The sequence below is a fragment of the Calonectris borealis genome, chromosome 3 (genome assembly GCF_964195595.1).
Source record: "Calonectris borealis chromosome 3, bCalBor7.hap1.2, whole genome shotgun sequence".
Lineage (NCBI taxonomy): Eukaryota > Metazoa > Chordata > Aves > Procellariiformes > Procellariidae > Calonectris > Calonectris borealis.
In genome coordinates this window covers 66,336,342-66,356,891 of record NC_134314.1, presented here as the reverse complement: position 1 = coordinate 66,356,891, position 20,550 = coordinate 66,336,342, and the positions used below count along the sequence as shown (strand labels likewise).

Genomic DNA, 20,550 nt, shown 5'->3' with positions numbered 1-20,550 from the left:
TCCCATTGCCGCTTCATATTTTATCAAATTTGCAAAGTTTAAAGATGTGGTATGCTGTTGCTAACCTAGCTAATCTGTGGCATCTGTTGGCTTTTTGTGATGATAAAGTTTTGGTAAGGATTTTGGAAATTTTTTTCTTTCTTTTACAGATGTGGGTGGGAGCCCGTGGCAGGATCAGATTACTTTTAATGTTTGTTAAACAGTAGCTTCGGTTATTGGGATTTTTTTCTAAGTGTTTTGTTGCCTGCTAGCTCATGAAAGAATGCTTTCTTCTTTTTCATTCATTAGTCTTTCTAAGGACAACAGCTCTGTCTTATCTGTAAAGCCAAGACCTTTCTATGTGATGCATGTTTTGTGAAAAACATATAAAATTTGAAAGAATAACAACTAAATCTATTTACAAATGAATAGGATGTTCTGAACCAAGTTGGGTATTTTATTATTCACTATTTGCTATAGCTTTTTTTTCCAGGTTTCTCTTCTGATAGCGATGAGATTTAAATTTCCCAATTAAAGGATGTTATATAGAAAAAAGGCTAGAATCCTTGCGACGTGGGAGGATTCATCCTTTGCCTTCTCATTTAGCAGTGTGAAACAAAGACTGAATCGCTTTCCATCTCTGCAAATCCTGGGCCGTGCGGAGCACTGAGCAAGCCTTTGGCCTTTCGTGCCCTGAGTAACAGAAGGGCTCAGTCTATCGCAGTGAATGGCCTGGACGGCTACTTACAGAGCCTCATGCAAGTGACTGGCCATCCTCGTTCCCAGCTGTATCTGCTGCATCCAGCTTGTACCATAAGAGCTGACATATCAGATTGCATCAGATAAAGCCGGGAACGGGTTCGTTTAGAAAAGAAAAAGTAACTTGAATATAATTTTTATTGTGTGCCTAAAAAAAGGGGGATTTTTATCCCCCTTTTCTCTCGGTGTTCTTAACAAAGGCTTGTCTTGTAGCTGAGTTTTCTTGAAAGTTTTGTTCATTTGGCCAAAACAAGCCACCGAAATCTTGCAAAGCAGAGGAACTTGTCCATTTGAACAAAACTACTTCAGGTCTTGGAGAAATAACAACTCTTCTGGTGTGCATTTCTGTATGTGTCTTGCATTTTTGGCTCATTTTGCTGCACATTCCCTGCGTGTGCTGTAGAGAACAAGCTTCCTTGCCTGTCCTTTTTTGGTCGGGCCGTGGAGGTCCGGCTCTTGGTCTCCTGTGCTGTTGCCGTACGGCTCATAAGCCCTTTTAAGAGTCAGACACGAGAGCGCTGTGGATGAAGGGAGGAATAAAGAAGAACTTGGAATATGCTGGGTAAGAAGAGATTAATGTTGCGATGTTGTAAAACACTTAAGTGAATCAGTAACATGAGTACGAAGGCCTTGGTGTGTTGCCTTGCCGAAAGAAAACGCTTTGCTAGCCCGGCTGCTGACTGCTAGGTGTGAACTTGCGCTCGCCGTTGCCCGGAGGTGCTGGTGGTGGATGTTCGGCGCATTCCTCTCTGCCTGCGAGCAGACGAGAAGCTGTGTGTGGCACTGAGGAGCACGAGGAAAAGGCGGGGAGGTTTTGGTACAGAGCTCATTAACATCACGCAAGTGCGTCTGGAGGAGTCTGAAAAAATAGAGAGTTCAGAGTCATCTTTTGGGTAGTGTTTTCGGCAATTGGAGCAAGGAGCATCTGCTGTAATTAAGGAGGTGGAGCAATGTAAGTGCAAATCCACATGTGAAACAGGTGAGATTGGGAAGCCTGTGGTTGAGAGCAGTGGTTAATGGTAGACTGAATAGGCTCTTCAGTGCTTAATTTGTTTAAAACTCCTGGGGTTTATGGGTGGTGGGTACAGTATGTTTGCAGATCTTACTGGGAGTTGCTTTATCTAGTGCAGTGAAGTCAAGAAATGGTTTTGAGTGCTATAAGAAAATTAGACTCAGATCAGATTAAAGCTGAAACAGGATGAGGAGAATGTGAAACTTCACAGAAAAGGCATCAGCGTTTTAAGGGATGCCTTTATCAGCCTGGCTAATGGAGTCACACTAGCAATCAGAAACGGATTATGGCATCAAAATCCATTTTACTTTGCCATGTTTCTTACTGCGTCCCGCACTCCTCCAAGCCAACACTTTGAGATGAAGTGATAAAAGGAAACCAGGTTTTATAGCTGCAGTGCATCGTCTTGTGCTGGAGGAGTAGGGAACCGAATTCTCTGATTAACAAGGCAGATATTCATATCGTCCCTTCTGGAGCCCATTTTTCAGGACTCTGCAGATCAGTGACTTCCACCATCTCCTGAGCCAGGTTGTGTGCCTGTGCATACTGGGTTGTGGTGGTAGAGGGCTTCTGCAGTGTTTGGCACGTTTGCAGTGCTCCTGCAGCAGAAATCCTCCTGGTGACTTGTCTTTTCTTGTTAACTGTTACTAAATCTGAAAATCTTCAAAGGCTTCCTTGCCACTCCCTTATTTTTCCTATGCCAACTCCTCCTCACACAGTGTCCTTTCCCGTGTTTTTTCTCACATTATGGGGAAGCCAGAAGTTTCAATAATGACCCCTTGGAAAGGTGCGGTGGTGTGTTGCCTTACAAATACTTTGACTTATCAAGTATTATGTTCAGTGCTTTGTGTACGGCACGTGCTGCCCCAAGTTGAATAGGCTGCTTTTGCAGAGCCTGTGGTAGATAGTAATGCGATGATTAAGACAGTATATTGCCGTTTATGTGGTGGGTATGATGATCTCCATATTGTGCTCAGAGGGGTCAATATGGGGCTGTGCAGCATACCACCGTTGAGGGACAACCTGAAAAGGACGTACAGACTCCGCAGGGGACATGGGCTCCCGCTGTGGGACCCCGTACAGGCAAAGGGTCTGGCTCCTGGATGGCAGCTCCTGTGGCGAGACCTGGGGGGACCAGGCTGGCAGAGCATCGCTGCCACCCGCCCCGGCACCTCTGCCCGCTGGGGGGGATCTGGGTTGTGTAGGTTTGCTGGCGCTTGGGGCTGGTGCTGTGGTCCCTGGCCCTCTGCCCCCTGCCAGGGCGCAGGGGGTTTTGCTCCTGCTCTCAGCTCCCAAAGAGCTCAGGACTGTCCCTGAAACCAGTTTTCCTCCCTACAGCTCCTGCGTAGGCCAAACTAACGCCTTTTAAATGGTATTAAAAGCCTGATAGCTTACAACAGATTTTTATCCCTCTATTGTTTCCCTGCCCTAATCCAATGACAAATCATTGAAAAATATGCATGCTGCTTGATCCTCAAGACTTTCAAACCTCTGCTTGGACACAGTTACAGATCAACTCTGCTATTGTCACCCGTCCAGAGCCACTCGCTCCACATTATGGGCTGTGATACTTTAAGTAAAAGCGCGCTCACTGTCTGAAATGCATCACTTCTCTCCTTAACCCTCGGCTGGCTTGTGCAAACGACTTGGAAGTAAAGTAAACTTGCGCTTTGCTGGCATTGCAGCTGGCAGCATGTAAATCTGGCTTATTGATACCTTGTAGTGTTAATAAAAAAAGACATGTTTAAAATAATCCCAAATGCCAATAGGCTTAGTGACATTTAAGCGTGAGCGATGCTGTCAGTTCATCCGCAAACAAAAGCGGTACATCTTAATTTGTCTAATTACGCTCTAACATGCAGACCAGCTGCTGCTGTGAACAAAAGCAGTTGATCACACCATTTTATTAATTGCATATTAATTGCTGCATTCATGTTAACCATATGGGAGACAGTGGAGTGGAATGAAGGCTACTTAGTGGTGGAAAAGAGAAAATGAACTGGCAGAGTGGTATCTTCAGAGGACAAATCTCAGAATGATAGGGTGCCTGGAGCTTGCTGATGCGATCTGATTTTTAAAAGAAATTTGTATTTTTTTCCCCATGCTAAATTATTGTATTTAAAGGTGAGAGTAGAAAGGACTGTGCCTTGCATGATGACTGTGTATTTGTGAAAGTACTACTGTTACCAGCAAGTTGGTACTGAATTTGTTTGATAATTTGCTGAAGGCAGCATTGCTGGCACATGGCCGTCTGCCGTTGTCTGCCTGCTGTGCCGATGGATGCACCCGCGCTGCCTGGAGTCGTTTGCCATGGGAGCGAGGCTGGAAGAGGCAAAACGAGTACAAAACTCACTGATTTTTATATTTTATGCAATTTTGCTGCAAGTTTGTTGTCTTTTTAGATAACAGTGGCAAGTCTTGAGCAGAACTGGGCTTCTTCAGAGTAAAAAATAAAAAAAACTTTACACAGGTGGGTTAGCTGGTGTAAAATACCTACAGCAAAAAGCAAACGGTAGTGGACTGGCTGCTGCATGTGTCCAGCATCAGATTACCTTGTAGGATGTTGAATGATGCTCTTCCTGAAAGTGAGACTTTAGAAAGCTGGCCTCAACTTCTTTTTCCCTTTTTTATCTCCATGCTGTGTGAAGGCAGCAGCCGCTCTCAGCGGATGGGCGGCAGTTCTGTCGGGCAGCAGGTGTAGGTTAGGAGTACCCACGCAGTGACTTCTCTCCTGTCACTCCAGACTGACATTATCACGGTCTATAGAGCAGCTCCGGCCGTCTCCTGCCTCCCTCCGGGCAGCCGCTGGCCTGCAGGCGGGCACCCGCGCAGGGACAAATGATATGATACGTGCCAAGGAAGCTTACTAAAACAAGACAAAAAAACCCACCCAGGGTCTACCATGAGTATATTTCCTCTCTCCTCCCCTTCACACCCCTTTAGGAAGGTGAGCAAAGCCCGGTGCTCTAATTTTTAAGCCGATGAAGGGGCAGTAGGTTTGGTAGGAGGAGGACCCAAGGGCAGCTCATTGCTTTCTTAGAAAGGAAGTGATGCGTTAATGGCAGACCAAATAGAAATATGCCTAATTACGTGAAAGGAAGTGCAGGACTGGACCTGGAATATGCAGTGATTTAGAGAACTCAATCTTGTCAGTTGATCAGATCTGCCTGCTTGGGTTTTTTAAAGTGAGTATTTGAACATTAAAGGCTTAGTCCCACCTTATTGCCAACAGATGGCATTTTGCTTGCATTTGCTAAATCTCTCAGAAGAGCTGGGATTGGGAGAGATTGGTTATTTTTAAAAAAAAAAAAAGGAGGGGGGCACAGCCTTTGTTTTAATTAGCGTGTTGTGCAAGAAAAAAACCCAAAGTACATGTTTCAGACTGTATTGGAAAGCACAAAAGGAGGCACAATAATTGCACAACTAAGAAATTACTAATAAGCAATTGAAAAGTAGATTGGATCTGATCTATTCTAAGAATATGTGGTGCAAAACAAACAGTAATGGTGACGTTCTTATGCCGAAGCAGAAATTGGGGCAGAGGGGTTGTTTTCTTGGTTTTTTTTAATCAGAAAAATGCTTTAAGTGGCTCATCACAATTACATCTCAATTGGTGCTGTAATACACTGCAGTGAGATCTGGATTATGGGGATGGTGCATGATTGGAAAGACACAGCTTGAATTTTGGATTGCAATCAGTGCCTGCCGTTACAGCGGTTACAGAAACAGCGCCTGACTTGTGAAGTGACCAGTTTTGACCTGGAGTCACTGGAAGAGAATAAATATGAAACCCCACGATGCCACTACTCCAGTCACAGCAGAAGGGGGCTTAATCAGCCCCCCCGTGTCTTCTGTGCGCAGGCAGGCAGGCTGTGGCCTGACTATTGCTAATTTAAAGGCCGGGTTCCCCAAAGCACTGCTCGTGGCTCTTAGGCTGCAGCCCCTGGCTTTTGTTTGGAAACTGTTTTTCAATATGCTGGCAACCGTCTAGGTTACTAGCGAGGGCTTGTCAGCATCAGCTGAGCATGAACTGGTGTCGCTGGAGACGAGGCTTCTGGAGAAGAGAGAAAGGCTTGTAAATACTGTAGTTGAAAGGCAAATTATCCAAGTGCGATGCCTTCTCTGAGGGAGTGCTCAGCTACCCGCTCTGCGAGGGGTCAGTGGCCACGTGCTGCTCATCCCGAAGGTCTCGTCCTGAAGGTCTCGTCCCCCGTCTGTCTGTTTTCTGATCTGAGCCACGATGACTATGGGACAACTTCTCCTCTCGTTCAGTGCTGTCATTTGTTTGTCCGCTGTCCTTTGGGCGCTTTGACAAGGAGTTTAAGAACAGTGAAGTTTTACATGCAGGGGCTGCGGGGCACGTTTTTCATTGCCCAAAAACATCAACAGAGGTTTATAAAACCATTTCTCTGCAGTTTTATGATCTGTTCCAAGCAGGGCTAATTAAACTTATAGCTGGGTAGCATGTCTAAAGCACGTTTGGCACCTCTCCTAACTGAATGATCCCTCATGGTTGTTCTCAGCATCAACTTTTAATTGGCCTGGCCCTCCTTTTGTTTGTCAGACGTTTGCCACAAACACGATGGCACGGCTAGACCAGGGAAAGTGGGCTGCTGTTTGGCGGGTCCCCAAGCAGATGGTGGTAGCAATGTTAGGTTAAATAATTAATAGCATCAGAGAAAAAAACACTGTTTTATGTCCAGTAGCTGAAGGTGAGCGCGAGTTTTTTCCTGTGTGTGATGCTAACCATGTCCTGTTAGGTTTAATTAATCCGAAGAGGAGCAGGATGCGAATTGCCCTGACATAAAAAGAAATATTTTCAAAGCCTATAGGAACACAGTGTTTTAATTTCTTCATTCCTGGAGCAGGGTGTACAGAATATTAGACATTGTGGGATGTGTCAGATACTTTTAATGGCTGAGTTTCAATTATGTTCTTCAAACCAGCCATGGTTTAAAAACAAAAATGTAAATTTGAGTTTTGGTGTGCATCAGCTTAGTCGATTCCTGGCATGGTTGCAAAACAGGGATCCTGTTAGGCAATGCTTCTGTCTAACTCAAGTGGACTGGGATTGAAGTTTGTTTAGTGCTGCATTGCAGCGTCCTTAAAGGGTGTCAAAGTCTAGAACTGCTTGTATCATTATCCATAAAGATGGGAAAAAGGAAGAGGCTTTTCACGCATACTACATACTGCAGAATAATTTTGGGAAAATATAGCTGTGGTTTTATTGATTGGTTTTCCTGAGGGTGTAAATGTTATTCACATTGACCGTGTTATTGATCTCCTGCCTCCTTCTTTACGTTCGAATCGGATCTTCTGCTCCAGGGGTCAGCCCTGCCCTGGAGCCAGCGGCAAGTTTCCCACCTGACTCTTCCAGACTACTTTCAAATCGGGCTCCTCATCTCTTCTCAATGACTTGCAATGTAAAATGCTGTCTCGTTCCAATTCTGTAATAGCACAAGCTTTAATTACAAGTAATTAACAGTCCTCTGGACAAATCTGTAACCCAAAGTTGCATTTGGATCATTGTGTATGGTTTAAAAATGCAGCCACTGGGATACATGGTAGTTTTATCAACTACCTTGAGATGGCAGGGTCGTTTGCTCAGTAGTAGTTAACTACTGATATTTCTTTGCCTTGTTCTTACTGTCATCTTAATAACAGCTACTGGGATGTTTCAGGAATGACCAAGCTGGGCAGGACCGTTGATTGTTGCAACCTTATTGTCTGGGCTGGAAAACCCATGGTATTTCTGCACAGAAATTTATTTTTAGGCTCTGCATAGCTGTCTCTGTATTTGTTTGTGTGGTGTCTCCACTCTCTGATGAAGTATTGGAAATCTCCGAGTCGCAGTGTTTCTCCTGTTGGCAAGATGATTCGTTTAGAAGCTCTTCCAAAAATATATTGGTAGTTTTAATGTAAGTGGTGTTGATCTGAATTGTGGATGCGTGCTTGTGTTTCAGTTGACTTCAAGTGAGAGTTCACCACGGGAAGAAGGTTACTCCGAAGACATGATGTCAAGTTACAGAGTGTGTGATCACTTCGGAGCTGAAGTGGGGGTGATGGTGCCATAGCTGCACTTTTTCGGAGGTTTTCACATACAAATAGTGAAAGTACTGGAAGAAATACTTTTAAAACTAGCATCAGCTGTCTCAAGTTTTAAACTTACACTCGTCCTCCAACTTTTCCAACTTTTACTCCAACTCCTCCAACAAAATACAAACTTTTCTGCAGTTTGCATTTTGCGTTAAGTGGGGAAACCCAAGGATATCAAAGGAGACATTTTTGCTATTAAAAATGGTATCTTTCATTTTAAATGGTGTATATTAAACCTCTTGTCTTGTAACAACTTTACTGTTTGTTCGGTTTTCTGAAGTTCTCCAGCCACAGCAGGGAATAACTACTCTTTCTACAGCAAGAAAAACTGTAGGTATCTGCAGTAGGGATCCTGCAGAAAAAAGCAGGGATCTTCTCCGTTCCCTTTCTGGCAGGAAATGGAGGCAGAAACGGCAGATGGAATGTGGAAGAGGAGAGGGGGGGGAAAAAAATCTCCATTTTTTTATCTTTTTGTGGATTACTTTTTGGTGAAGTAGATAGTGATGCCTGTTATTTGCTTAATGCCCCCACATAACTTATTTATTGAAACCATTGCCACAATACTAAAAATCATGATAGTTGGTGTGCTTACTAGAGCTTTCTGAGGATATTTGGTGGCAAGGCACCTTTTTCACAGTAGCATGATTTAAACTATTAGATACATTTCTCTAGCGATCCGAAGAAACGCAACTATTGAGCTGTTAATGTTGACTGACCATGGCGCGTTGTGAGGTTTGGGCTGCTTGTTTGTGTATGATCAATAACAAGGATGTTTGCATCTCTGACACTTTTAATCAAACAGGTGGTAATAAAATTTTAAGTTGGTATCCACATTATAAATTTTGAAAGTTCAACCAATTAGCAGTATGAATGTAGGAGGCTATCCTTTCATTTTAAAGACTTTATTAAGAGCCTTTATAAGAAGATGCTGGTCACACGAAGGTCATCTTAAAATTTGTTTTCAAAATCTGTGGTATTTGATCATGTCTGAGATCCACATGCCCGTGGCCAGCCAAAGACATTCTCTGGAGATGCTGTGGTACACATATTGGTTCAATTGTTTCCTTAGGAGCTTAAAACAGGTCGCTGAATCCTGCAGCAATATAAAATATTAGGTGACTGTTACATGGACTGGATGCCTTACTTTAGTTGGAAAATACTGTTTTTCAGGGTAGTTTGTGCCATTATTTAATTGGAACATACCAGGTTTTCAGATTTTGTCAAAAATCTTAGGGCTTTAGGGACAATACCAAATGTCATAACTGCTGAAATCCATTTATTATTTGTGAACCTTAGCTTTTACTTATCATTTTACTATTGTGTTGTGCAGATAATCTTTTCAGGGGAAGTTTCTGAAAGTTTCTAACTAAGAAACAAAACTTTTTTTTCAAGCTGCTGTGTGAGACAGCGAGCACTTGGTACTTGATTTTGGCATGAGCAGTTATATGATCATAGGAAGGTTGGTATTTTCCAAGGAGCTTAATTTTTTTCATTTCTGAATTGCAAAGTTCTTGGGAAACTAGAGGACGTACTGGCCTAATTTTAAGAGAGGATGTTTCCAAGCTTAAATGCGACTCAGCTTGAGTTTATTAAGACAGTCAGTAGAAAAAAAAGAACTGCCAAGTCCTTATACCAGGATAATCCATGTATAAATAACAGTATCCCGAACAGCAGTGTTGGGCGGGGAGATGGAGATATGGAGCAAGAATTCTTTCTGTGACCTTTAAATAAGTGAAATGAGTGGGGAGTGTATCCCCTTCAGGACACCCATAAGGAGAATGCAGACTGAGATTAGTTGAAGATGTCTGTTGGATACTAGTGTGGATCCACAAGTGCACAGCTGCCGAAGATGGAATTACAGGCTGAACGGGGAGGCGGTTCGGGACAGAAGTTCAGAAATGGCATTTTTGCAGTCTGGTTTTGTTGGTTTCGCTCCGAGTCCTACGGGGTGAGTCAATGAGAAGATTTACGCAAACTTGTCTGCCTGGTATTTTTTCCATCATTAATTCAGAAGAGAAGCATCTTCTCTGTGGTGCATTATTAGGGCAAGTAAGAGTCAAGATTTTGCAAAGACTAACTTCTTTGCTGCAAGCCATTTTTGATCGGTTCTTCAGGATAAGCCGTACCACAGGAGCATTGAGGTGGATTTGGAATTTAAATTCAGAATATTTCCTGGTGGAATTTTAAAAGGGTCTTCCTGGGGGCAGAGAAAAGTACTCTCCTGGGAGCTGACGTTGCCTTAGCTGGGGTTCAGGAATGGCCAAAGGAAAAAGGATTGTGCCCCGCAATTTAAAACCAAACCATGAAACAAAATTGCACATTCACTAAATGTTTTCTGTTCTCCTGCCTGCAGTTACAGTGTGTGGGGAGATGCTCTAACCAAAAGAAACTGCGGCTTTGTCTGCAGGCAGCCCTGCCCAAAAGCTCCCTTTTCTCTCTGGTGATGTGTTTGCATGACAGAGGATCCTGTGGAAAGATGTTTTGAATTGTCAAAGGAATGAATTAGCTTTATTGTGCTGTGACCTAAATAGGATCATCAGATCAATCAGTCTGCTGCTTTTCTGTCCTCCCGGCTTAGGTTGTGCTGCTTCTCCTTCTCATCTTCCTCCCTCTTCCCCCTGCCCCGCCGGGCAGCCCCTTTCCCAGAGCCTGCAGCCACAACCCCTTGTGAGCATGAATAAAGGAGGGCGCTGCCGGGACCCTCCCTAAAGCAGTACCTGCTCGCTGGTTGCCTGCGCGGAGGCAGGCTCAGCGCCCGGCTCCCCTGCCGGGTCACTGGGGCGTGGGTCCTTCTTGGGTTTCTGTTGCGGTGGCTTTGGGGTAAAACACTTTTCCTCCTTTCTTCCCTCTCCCCCGTGCATTCTCCTCCTCCTCTTCCTCCTGATCCCAGGTTTAATGAATTGTAATTTCTCAGTAGCCGGGGAAGTATCGCGCTTCACCACGGCTGAGGTTGCCTTGAAAGAGGCCATTGTGAGCGGGTGAGCTGGCGACAGGAGGGCAGCTGAACGCCCTGCCGCCGGGGACTGCCTTTGTGGAGGGAGCACTTTTGTTCTCCTGAAAGATGCCGGGAGAGGGCCGGCTGGGACTGGCTCTGGAGGGAGGGAGAAACCCCTTCTGACCGTAGATTACTGACTCCTGTGGTCTGCGGGGGTGGCTTCGACTCCATTTAAACACCGGCAAGTGGTTGATGGCGTGGGTGAAGGTGGCCAGAACAGGCATAAAGCTTGGGCACGAGTTATGAAAACACTTGAGACATTCGGCGTCTCTTATCTCAGGCGCTTGATGTTTCTTAATGACGGAAGTCTCGCCTAGAAGTAAGGGTGCAGCTTTCAAGGCTGGGTGGTGTTGCTCCGAGCCAGGCAGGAGCCTTGTGACCTGCAGGAAGGGGTTTATAGCCCTCCGCGGGTTGAGGCTCGCCCCGCAGATGCCTGGGTGCCTCTGCACAGCCTGGGGAGGGGGTACTTGGGGGTCGGTCCCAAAGCCGCTCCCCTCTGGACACCGCAACTGCTTGGAGAGAGCGGACAGGAGTGGCAGGGAGCAATCCCGAGCATACGGACCCACTCCTGCAGACACGCTGTAAACAACTGCCCTCCAACAGCTTCTTCCCCACGCATCCCCATGTGAGCTGCTGGAGCGTGGCACAGTGGAAACATATTTCGAGCGAGTGACTGACGTGTCCGTAAAAAGCAAAGGCATCGATTTAATTGTTTTGAGTACATCTGCTTGCCAACATTTCTACTTTCCCTTTTGCTTATTGAACAGAGACTCACTGGAAGAGCTCTCGTGGTGCAGTTCCCAGCTCAGTTGTATGGTTTTACTTTTTCTTTCCTCTTAAAATGTCATCAATGTTATACAGTTGTTTAATGGAGGATTTTTCCATTGTCTGAATAAAGTCACTAAGGCTTACAACTTAAAAGTTTAGGTTTTAAGATGATGATACGTGTTAGTAGTTTGATGCATCATTCATTTCATGAACTTGATACATGTGTTGGGTTACCTCTCCTTCATGAAAATAAGTAAAATTTGTCTTGATTTGTGGGAGGGAGCAGGAATGGGTTGCTTTAACTATTTTTGAGTTTTATTTGGGTTTGGTTGTTTTTTTTTTTAAACTTAGTACTTCCTAAATTTCGTGCTGCATGTGTGCATAGGCTGATGAGCGGCAGTAGAAAGGAGAACAGTTGATTCCCACCGATTCGTTAGTGTTCCTGACGGACAGCTGCCACCGGGGCTGCTGCTGGGCAGCTGCTCCTCCGGCTGTGGTTATGAACAACCCAAGTGCGTCCCTTTTCAACATTTGCCTTTTTCTAAAGCCTCGACTTCTTCAATGGATCTTGTGCACCGGTGCAAGGTTCAGGGCATTGGGTTGTGGATGGGGGCTGGACAGGAGAGCCCCCTGCCCCAGGGGCTGGCTTGAAATATTTCCGTGGAAGCCGGATATTTCCAGATTGTTTCACAGGCACCGATGTTTTGTGTTGCCATGAATGTGGAGGGGTGGCTGTCCCAGATGGCTGTCGCAGAGCAGGTCAGCTGGAAAGCCCCTCTAAAGAGGGGAGAGAGCAGGGAGAGGAGTGAAGGAATGGCTGCAGCGTTTCAGGCACGCCACGCACAAGCAGTCACTTCCCTTCTGGATGTACGTGGCCTCCACTAGAAATGAAAATCAGTTTAACCACTCAGGGATTAAAAACTATTATAACGTGAACTAAAAAAAGACACAGTTTTGCTAATAAGTGTGTTACACATTCATGATTTTGACCGTGCTGTTGGTACTGCATCTTGTGCCTCTCATTTTCTTTGCTTCAATCTCTGACTTGTTAGGAAGGAGTTTCTCCTGGGCCAAACTTTGTGTCCTAAATTAACAATCCCATCCGGTATGAAGTAAGAATTAGCATTTGCTGAAAATCTTCTCCATATTTTCTGTATTCCTTGTGATAGTATCCTTGTGCGGTGGCAAGTGAGTGTGATCCCTGCTTGAAAAGATGTGGGAACTGAGGTGGTGGATTAATATTAACTTGTCCAAGGTGAAGTAGGAAGTGTGCCACAGAGCAAGGTCTCCCCAGTTTGCTGCCTGTGTCTGAGTCATTTGCTTTTAAAGAACTGATATCACAGTGTGTGCATACCTCCTGTTCATGCTGGTTTATCCAGCTTTAACAAACTTTTAAATTTTTTCTGTCAAGGTAATTTTAGGTGGGTTTTTGTTGTTGTTTTGTGGGTTTTTTTTGTGGTTTTGTCTGATGGATTGGCAACATTGGAGGGTAAAGTCCTTTATCTGTTTGCATAATGACTCTAATATAAATTTTTCCAAACTGCCATTAGAAGCCAATTGCGGTGACAGTTTATTGTGACAGGAAAAGCATTTTTAAAAAGCTGGATTGAGACAACATGTGAATTTCATGGAAGCCAATGGGTTTGTCTCAAGTAGGGAAGAGTTTTTGGTCGTTGTTGACCTAGTACAGACTCTGAGAGATGCAGATACAAGTAGCCAACTGGTGATTCCTTTAGGGTATCCCCTCATGATAGCCATTTTTGATGTTTGACCTCTTTATCAGCATGACCTGAGGGAAGGTGGAGGCAAAGGGGGGGTGAGGGTGAAAGGCAGACATCACCTTATGCATTGTTTGTTACTGGGTTTGAATAGCTACCTCCATACTGGGAGATCAGGGCTTGAGGACAGTGATCAAGCGCTTGTTCTTAGGGGTGCTTGAGGATCCAATAACAAAGAGCAACACTGGACTTGGCACACATTCCAGCCCACGGTGAAATGGGGAAGGGTTCCCTGAGCCGTCCAAAGTACTCAGGGTCATGTTGATACCCAGGGGCTTGGCCATGAAAAGGGAACAACGTCTTGCTTCCCAGGGCTTGCAAGCCTCTGTGAGGTGCCATAAAGACCTCGGGGAGAATCTGTCTCACTTCCAGTAGCGCGGTCTCCCTCACATGCTAGCTTGAAACTGTCACCTGCCCTGTGCAAATGCACCGTAGCTCCCCTTCCCACTTATAGAGGCACTTCCTACATCCTAAAAAAGATCACCACCACACTAAAAAAGAAGTTGCTACTTTCTGGGTTTGCTCTCGGATGGCAGCGCTGCTGGAGTTAGAAATGGAGTCATTCTGCACTCGCCTCTGGTGTGTCCAGCAAGTGTGCATTTAAAGTGGTTTTAATGATGTATGGGTGATGGCAAATTCCTAACGGGGGTATTATTGTGTATGTGATTTTAAAAAAAAAACAACCCTAAATAGTTATCTTGTTATCAGAGTTTGATGCCAGGGTCATTTCTTGTGTAAGGTGCTTGATGGAAATCAATGCAAAAGCAGAGGTGCCTTCCTTGCTGTTGCTGCCATGGCACCATGGCCTTCTGTCCCTTTGGCAGAAGTGAACCAGTCAAAATGTCTCTTGGACCAGCAGCTGCTGGAGAGACCTGCTGCTAATGGTGTCAAACCTGTGTTGTAATTGTAAAATCTCTGGGTTTGGAAAATACTGATAAAATGCTGATAATAGTGTGTTCAGACAATGTTGGAGGCACTTTGTTTATGGTCTGTTCTGCGCGGTGCTGAGTCTCAGCCGTTTGGTGAAACTTGGAGTGAAGTTCCTGTGGAGCATCTGCTTTTTACATGCTGCACTCCAGAGGCCGGATCCTGCTGCAGCTTTGGGGTCAGTCTGAGCCCCCTGCTGCTGGCATTTTTCTTTTTCCTGAGGAAAAAATCCCTTTCATTGTTAACCCGAGGGGGTTTCCTAAGCTTGCTTTGTGAGGGAGGGCTTGCTTCTTGAGCATTGTGCGAAGGGCATGCCCTGCTGAGCACATTGATTTGGTGCTTAGCATTTTCTCTTTAACTTCTGCAAAATTGCAGTTCATTCCTAGGAAGGATGGCTGTGGACCTCTCTACAGATATATTTTTTTTAAGGCATGAGGATATAATGCACATCTCAGAAAGCTGGGCTATTTCATCTCTGTGCCCAAGTTTCATTTGATGAATAACAGATTCTCTATTAGCCAGAAGTAACTCGATTTTGTTTTCCATGTATCTGGTCAGAGATGACGCTAATAAGAATAAATTAGGAGTGTTACTGAATGAAATTCAATATGTAAAATCAGTGGGCTGATGTCCCAGGCAACGGCAGCGACTATGGGGGGAGCAGCGGATCTGGAGGGGTAGGCGATGCAGAGCGGAGGCTGCACGCTGCAGCCAGCTAAACCGCAGCTCTTGGGCCCTTAATAAAGTGGGAGCGAGAGGGTAAAAAAAAAAGGGGGGGGGGGTGGAGAAAGGGGGAAGGATGGGAGCGTTGGGAAAGCAGGGCATCCTGATTTGCACGCAAATGCAGCTCTCATTTGCAAGTGGAAGGAGGCTGCGGGGCGCGGCGGGCACGGCGGGGTGCGGAGGGCGGGGGGAAGGTGCCGGCCTCTCCCGCTGCTCCGCCGGCAGAGCCGGCTGGCGCGATGGGAAGGAGGGAAGTCACCTGCACACTCGGTCCTCCTGGAGTGGCCGAACTCGGAGAGCGGAGGAAAGGAAGAGAAGAACTGAGTAGTAAATGCACGGGCAGCAAGAGAGCCTGATTTTTGGTCCTGTGCAAACGTGAATAACAATTAACTTTTTTTTTCCCTTTCCCTCCTCCTGTTCTGCGTGTTGAAACTGGCTGTTTTCAGCCCACAAGGTTACCTGTGAGGAGGAGAAATTCAGGCTAAAGAATTGTAAGTGGCTTCGTGCATCAGGAAGATCTAGGCAGATTTAAAGTTGTGATTTCAGGAAAGAAGGGCGGTGGGGAGAAGCCTGGAGAAGAGAAATTTGGTGTGCAGAGTTTGAACAGGCGCACTCTGGAAAACAGGCATCTTTCTGCAGCTCCTCCTTCTTATGGGATTTAAACTCCAGGATCGCAATTCAACACCTCGAAAATGGTGGTTTTCATCAACACAAAGCTTAAATCTCTCATGAAACTTTTCAAGAGAAAGAGTAAGTAGTTGTGCGTGCTCCCTGTCCTTTCGGGAGGCAGCCGAGTCCTGCAGGAAAGTGCAAGTCCCTTCGGCTTTGCTCCTGATCCCTCTTTTTAAGTTTATCTCACCCTCTTCTCCGTGGAGTATTTTGTAATGTGCGGAGGCAGCCCCATGAAGTGGTTTAGGACCTCCGCTTTGGGATACTGTGTTGCTTTTGAAGTCCTTTGTCGCGGTGGTTTTGAAGGACTGGCCTTCCCTGTGCAGAGCGGCTCGCCGGTGTCACGGCCGAGTGTGCCGGTGTCACGGCCGAGTGTGCCGGTGTCACGGCCGAGTGTGCCGGTGTCACCTGCTGTCGGGCACAGGTGTCCCGCTGAGTGCTGGGGCATCCCCCCCGCCTCTGTCAGACATCTGTCTCTGCCAGTGCAGCTGCTGAGCGCGCGTCTAGCTATAGGCTTGTATCAATAAGGCTTGTTCTGAGCAGAGTTGTGCTTTTCAAAGATGCTTGAGTTTCAGCATGGCTTTTAAAATTCTCCATTTAATTCATGAAGATAGACAAATTGTGCTAGGGAGAGTAGTTTGCAAATACGGGCAGCGCTTCTGTCGACTAGTTTTGATGACCATTGCTCTGACAAGCAGTAAACTTTAATTTTGGTATGGTGGGGCTGCAGCCAGACAGCAGGCTGGAGGCTGGTGTTTCCCTCCTCCTCTTCCTCCCCAGCCTTATTTCCCTCTGCGCCCGCCTGCTCACCCAGGGGATGGCGAGCAGCACTTTTCAGGCACATCATTGACTGTACCTATCACTTTTTCCGTAATATCGGGATGATTGATGCTGTAACCAGGTAGGTGGTGACTTGTCAGTTTGTCGTGATTTAGGTTTGACGTCTAGTTAGCAAGGATGGGAGAAGCAGGCACAGACTGAACGTGTATCTGCCTCGTTGCAGCCAATATGTCTGCGAGAGGGGAGGGGATGCAGGACTGAACCACCTCAGAGATGAAGAGACCAATCGAAAGTCTTCAAAAACCTTTTTTGGGGTCTCATGATAATCTAAAAAAAGTGAGGAAAGGCAGTTAAGAACCTCCCCCCTGCCTCAAGTCCTTTTAGGACAAAACAGGCATTGAGCATTAGGCTGTAGATAGGTTTTGAAGTGAAAGGCATAGCTTATTTTCTTTAACGAGTACCAATTATTTCCATCTGAAATGATCCCGGCAGATGCGCAGTGATGTTAGGGAAAGAGTCATTTTTCAGATGACAGGAGGCTGTTGCCTGCATTTTGCTTCTCAGTTTACACACCTCCTCTGCTGCCACGGAGGCATCGGACAAACTTTACGTAAAGCGATGCTGCGGGCAGCGCGGCGGGGAGCGGTGCGCAGGCAGCCGGGGGAGCGAGGGAGGACGCGGAGCTGGTAGCGAGGCCAGCGCGGCAGGGCCGTGTCAGCAGGGCAGGTGCTCGGGAGGCAGCGCGGCTGCGGTGGCTTTTTCTGCTTTGGAGAGCTAGAAGCAAGGATGTGCAGCACGCTGGCTGAAGGCCAAAGTGTGCCTGGGGGATCATAAAAGGTGACCCCCAACTGCCCTTTTCCTGTTATTACAGGGTGGAGGGATAAGGCCATTCAACTGTAGAAGTTTTTATTGATGATAAACTTTAAACAAAAGGTAATGGCTGTCTCTCGGGAAGCATAAATGATAAACAAATCTTAGCAATATGTGCTTTGGCTGATTCATTACTAGTCTGTCTGTAGGGAACTTTGAACTTGAGCAGTGTCAGTATGTTATTTTCATGTGTGTATTGGCTGAGAAGAGGTGGCCAGAGCAATCCCTCTTCAGTGCTCTTGTGCTCTGAGCAATATTTGCCCAGGGAGTTGCTGTTGTCCAGATCTGCTTTCCACTCATGGCAATAGAAAGCAGCTAATTTGTTGGCTTCACTGGAATTTTTGTTCCTGGTTGGGGCGAGCGTGAGGCCAGAGAAGGTTATTTCCCAATACAAATGAACCTGTTGTAATCTCCCATGGTGACTGTCGTATTCCCAGGGTCACCCTTGAGCAGGAAGAAGCTATCCTGCAACGCACAGCACCTGGCGGGATCAGGGGCCTGGGAAACCGATCTTGTTTGTGAAGACTGGGAGCTAGAGAGGGGAAAAGAGAGTTGCGTGTTGAGAGTAAATACAACAGCAAGTATAAACACCGAAAGACGGAAAGGTGTTTGCTGCATAACAAAGGAGAATAAATTTAGGCTAGAAATGGGAGGAGAGTTTTTTAACTGTCATGGAAGTGAGGTTCTAGAGAGCGTTTTGATGGGACTATGGTGGCAACAATCTTTTTTGTTTTAAGATGATACGCGACAAACTTACGTGTGGGGTTTCACAATATAGCTATCTACAATAGCATTTAATATTCTTATTATTGTCTCTCTCTGCAGCTGTTTCCAATCTAGATGAAGAGAGTAGATGGACCGTGCACTACACTGCTCCGTGGCACCAGCAGGAAAATGTGTTCCTGCCCTCCTCAAGACCACCTTGTGTGGAGGACCTGCACCGCCAAGCCAAGCTGAACCTCAAGTCAGTACTGAGAGGTAAGATGCTGCTGCTGGCACTGGCGTGTCAAAAGGGGTAGTAGTTTTTGCCACGGTCTTTGCAAACATATCCAAATTGCAGGCTTCAGCAGAATCTTACCTGTTTTTCTGCCTGTGGCACATCAGGAACACTAGTGGGATTTACCCACTCAAATGTAGGGATAGGGCAAAAATGCTTTTGGTATCAAGAGACAAGGAAATCTGTTATCTGGCAGAGCACTCTAGAATGGAAAAGGGGAAAGCCTGGTGTCTTCTGGCCATTTCCATTTAGTCCATTTCTATTTCAGTACCTTCTATTTCAGTAAGCCCTGAGTTATTCCATTTATACTTTAGTGCAAGAGCCACATCAGAGGTCTTTCATTTGGTGATTTCTTTTGTCGTTGTACGGTGTCATTTCCAGGGATGTGGCTACTTGTGAGAGGTCGGAAAAGGCTTTGAGGGCAGAGGAGGGAAATGGGGAACAGGGCACTCGCAAGGACTCTTTCAGTAGTGAAAGTGCTTTCTTGCAGAAGGGTGCAGGGTATTTTTAAGGACCAATTTTTACCCTTATTACCCTCATTGGGGGTGTACCCGTTTGGTCTGGCATGGGAGGAGTGCATCCGTGAGGATAGAGGCAGGCAGCCAGCGGGGAGGACTGCAGAACACCTGTCTCTGGGCCAGAAGCAAAGTCTAAAATTACAGCTTAATGTCTGTGTTCTGGAAATGGTTAACCTAGATTTTTCTTTACGTTGGCTATTTAACAAAGGGGGTTACCCTGCAAAGAGCCGACTCATTTCAAGTCCATTTTTGTTTCAGCAGGAACTGCAGGTGCTTGATACTTTGCAGAGTTAACCTGATTTAAAAGAATATTGTAATTTTTGTTTGTTTAACTTGACATTTCTGCTTTTAAACATGCAGAAAACTTCATTTTGTATGTCTGAATAGAGAAGTGTTTGGCTGCCATATTTTATTTCTCTTGCCCTTTCTCCTGTTAATTGATTTTCACCATCTCTTACTAGGTGCCTTTTGTTATCGTTTAATAGGGGAGTCTTGACAGCCAGTGTTATTAGCTCACACATGGCTCAGCAGATAGCCTGTGTGTCCTCTATACTTATTATTGGATTAATGCATTTGTGCAGCCCTTTAGCCTTGGAATGTTTACTGTTCACCTGCAGGCACACTTACCAGTTCTTTACAAAAGAAAAATATTTGCCTGCTTTAGATTAAAAAGAATACTGCTTGTGGCTAGCTTTTTGTAAACTTTAACTGCTCATTCTTCTATTTTTCTGTTCTTGTTTGGGACCATTATCAAAGAAAACTGCACTGCTGCTCTGATTTTCTTGTGTTTTATCAGAATTTTATTTACTGCAGTTTCATCTTCTATTTCAATAACTTGGTATCTAATATACTTGTGTGAAACTAAGTATTATATGCTGCTTCCCCCAGCTCACACATCTGAAGTTATTTCTGTCTGCTGGGATTTTTCTCTAGAGCTGCTGTTCTTTATAAAACAAAAGCTATTCAACACTACTACAACTTACCAGTTAGCTATTTGTGTTAAATAAACTGGCTTGTGCCCATGACGTAGGACTCCTTGGTAATGAACTGGATTTCAGTTTCATGCTTTCAGGGTCATAACTGAGAGAGAGAGAAGAAACTGTGAGGCCTTCACCAGACCTCAAGCTGCTGACATAGTCAACAAAACTCTGCTTGTATTCATTTATTTATTTATTTTGCTTCAAGCTCTTTTCCTGGGCCATGTTTATTCCTTAAGAGCAATTCTAAAACAACTCTTTGCTGTGGCCTGTAACTATTCTTAGTAGCTAAGGCATGAATTTAACACCATTTTCAGTTATTTCCATCTTGCCTGTAGGGGCTCTGAGCAGGAAGAGAGGCACTGGCTAAAGTTTTACCAGTTTTATTCTGCTGCTGCTTCAACCAGCACTGTGAAATGAGGAAGACGCCGGTGCTTCTGATCACATTTGGAGGATTGGGTTAAAAGTTGTATAGCCACAGCCGGGTTCGTGTAAAAGTGCTGTAGAAATCGCGACATGATTGTGATGACTTCTGAACTGCTTTTCCACCTGCTGCTTTTGAAAAGACAGATTTTTCCAAAGCTTCTTAATGGGTAGGAAGTAAATTGCCTAGTGCTATGTGATTTTAGCACAGAAGACCTTGAGGAAAAGCACCAGCAGGCTGTTACGGAAACTTTAATTCTGCATTTCTTGGCTTCATGG

General features: G+C 45.4%; 1 protein-coding gene across 1 annotated transcript in view; it reads left to right on the top strand.

Annotated features, from left to right (window-relative positions):
* NHSL1 (NHS like 1) overlaps positions 1-20,550 on the top strand; it is a 113,892-nt gene that overhangs the window by 36,745 nt on the left and 56,597 nt on the right. Inside the window, exon 2 of the mRNA XM_075145943.1 lies at positions 18,182-18,334. Coding sequence (XP_075002044.1) covers positions 18,182-18,334 — 153 coding nt within the window. The remainder of the gene's footprint in view (positions 1-18,181; positions 18,335-20,550) is intronic.